This window comes from Bison bison, unplaced genomic scaffold (assembly GCF_000754665.1).
Source record: "Bison bison bison isolate TAMUID 2011002044 unplaced genomic scaffold, Bison_UMD1.0 scf7180017864266, whole genome shotgun sequence".
NCBI lineage: Eukaryota > Metazoa > Chordata > Mammalia > Artiodactyla > Bovidae > Bison > Bison bison.
Genome location: NW_011494838.1, coordinates 1,912,421 through 1,915,167, shown reverse-complemented (window position 1 = coordinate 1,915,167; position 2,747 = coordinate 1,912,421). Strand labels below are relative to the sequence as shown.

At 59.9% G+C, this 2,747-nt stretch overlaps 1 protein-coding gene across 1 annotated transcript in view; it reads left to right on the top strand.

Moving 5' to 3' along the window:
• TSSC1 (tumor suppressing subtransferable candidate 1) overlaps positions 1-2,747 on the top strand; it is a 63,217-nt gene that overhangs the window by 54,811 nt on the left and 5,659 nt on the right. The window contains exon 9 of the mRNA XM_010848442.1: positions 2,598-2,747. Within this exon, the coding sequence (XP_010846744.1) occupies positions 2,598-2,747 (150 nt within the window). The remainder of the gene's footprint in view (positions 1-2,597) is intronic.

Here is a 2,747-nt window from a genome sequence, read left to right as displayed (position 1 = left end):
TGTCACCTAAGGCATCACACAGGCGGCCCTCGCCGCTGACAGAGCAGAGAGTGTCACCTAAGGCATCACACAGGCGGCCCTCGCCGCTGACAGAGCAGAGAGTGTCACCTAAGGCATCACACAGGCGGCCCTCGCCGCTGACAGAGCAGAGAGTGTCACCTAAGGCATCACACAGGCGGCCCTCGCCGCTGACAGAGCAGAGAGTGTCACCTAAGGCATCACACAGGCGGCCCTCGCCGCTGACAGGGGGTGATCACACGTTGTCACCTAAGGCATCACACAGGCGGCCCTCGCCGCTGACAGAGCAGAGAGTGTCACCTAAGGCATCACACAGGCGGCCCTCGCCGCTGACAGAGCAGAGAGTGTCACCTAAGGCATCACACAGGCGGCCCTCGCCGCTGACAGAGCAGAGAGCGGCTTCTGTGCACCAGGTGTGGTGTTGACGGGCAGAGGAGTGACGGGGTGCGCTCTGTTGTCATGGCAACGGGAGCACGGCAATCTTTTCTAAGATACAGTTTATCCCCTCAGCACACCGTAATTTATCACTAAGCTGCAGAGACGGAGGTCGGGAAATAACTCCTGTTGCCTTCAAGGGCGGGGGCACCACCTTAAATCTCGGTCCGGGGCCCCATGAAAGTGCAGGGGGTAATCCATAATCGACGTGTGTGTCTGTGCCGGGCTATGCGGGGTTTGCTGTGAGGTGCTGAAAGCTGTGGGCTCAGACTGTGGGGACTCGGGACCAGAATGCATGCCTCCAGGGCCTGTGGCCGCCTTTCTCTATTCTTAGCGTTCCTTGAAGGATGTGAAGATTTTGGGGGTCTATATGAGAACCTCAAAAGCTAAACTCACAGACCCCAAATCCAGGGCCTGAGGGGCGGCACCCTGCAGCCCCCTTGCCCACCGTCCCTGGAGGGCGTCCCTGGGGTGCTGGGCAGTGGGTGAGCCAGGCTTTTCTCAACACGGTCTCTCTCCTGCCCACAGCCTGTGCACCTCCTCAGCCGGCTGCTTCCGGCGCTGCTCGGGGGGTGCACAGGGCTTTTGTGTTCAGGCCGCCGCGCCTAGAGCCGGCAGGAAAGCCTGGGTCAGCACTCCGCAGGCCCTGGGACCTCAGCAGGCTTGGTTTTATCCATTTCCCTACTTACTTCTCAAAATCTTGAGGCTTGGGCTTCTTGTTTTAGGAAGAAATTACTAGGCTATTGGAAAGGTACAGAATTAGAAACCAGTTCCTGATTTAAGTGGCTTTGGGCCGGAAAACCCGGCCTGGGAGCAAAGATGGAAAGGACTAAGTCGTTGCTGTGAGTGGGAGCATGGAGGTCTGGGGTGCCACTCCCCGGGAGCTGCAGGGAGCACGTGACCCAGCGCCTGCAGGAGGGGATGCTCCCCCAGAGCAGCACGCGGAGAGGGCGGAATGATGGGCATGGAGCATGGAGGCCTGGGGTTTTGCTCCCCGGGAGCTGCAGGGAGCACGTGACCCAGCACCTACAGGAGGGGACGCTCCCCCAGAGCAGCACGTGGAGAGGGAGAAATGACAGGCATGTCCTGGGGCTGTGCTAGGCCTCGTCCATCCTGCTGGACGCAGGCCTCTTGTCCAAAGCCGCTGTCCCACCTCAGGATGACCGCTCCTCTGGTTTGGGTGTGTGACGTGAGAGGGGGTTGCGGTAGAGACGCAACAGTGTAATTCCACACTCTGTGAGAGGCGGCTTGGAGCTGGGCGGTGGGGCATCAGTCAGGTCTGTGCGTGCGTGTGTGTGTGTGCCTGCTCTTCTGTGCACACGTGTGTGGGCATGTACACCCGTATGTGTGGGTACATGTTCCCGTGCGGGCACACACATGCGTGTGTGCTATGTGCATTGCGCACATGTGTGTACACCTGCACGTATGTTGTTCTCCTCTGCACACGTGTGTGGGCATGTACACCCGTATGTGTGGGTACATGTTCCCGTGCGGGCACACACATGCGTGTGTGCTATGTGCATTGCGCACGTGTGTACACCTGCACGTATGTTGTTCTCCTCTGCACACGTGTGTGGGCGTATACACCTGTATGTGTGGACACATGTACCCGTGTGGGCACACACGTGCATGTGTGCTGCGTGCGTTGTGTACACACGTGTGTGCATGCGCACACATGTGCACATGTGCACTCTAAACAGCCGTGGCCGACTCAGCCCCTCCCGCCGCCGTGTTGGCACCCAGGCTGTGTGTGTGGGTGAGGGACGGGCCTGGCCATGACAGGCAGTCTCCCTCAGTGTTTCTCTAGCTTCTCCTTCCTCTTCTGTCTCTGTGTCTCCTGACACTGTCAGCACCGTATCCTGCTTTCCACCCCCTTTCTGTGTCTCTGGTCCTTCTGGACGTGGGCTGTCCAGTCTGTCTCTGCTCCTCCGTGACAGTCCCCTCCCTCCGGCTCCCTCTCATCAAGATGCCAGGTCACCCCCTTGAGAGCTGCCAGGCAGCCCCCATCTGCAGGGTCACAGGTGTGGACTGCGAGCAGGAGCCCCCAGCCCAGACCCCACGCTGGCCAGGGTCTGGGAGAGGATGTGGGGGGCAGTGCTTCCCATGTCCCCCCTCTTACCTGTGTGTCCACTGCCTGCTCCCAGCCAGATCTACTGCATCGAGAGTGCTCATGGCCAGCTGGTGCGGGACCTGGACTTCAACCCCAACAAGCAGTACTACCTGGCCAGCTGCGGGGATGACTGCAAGGTGAAGTTCTGGGACACCCGCAACGTCGCCGAACCCGTCAAGACCCT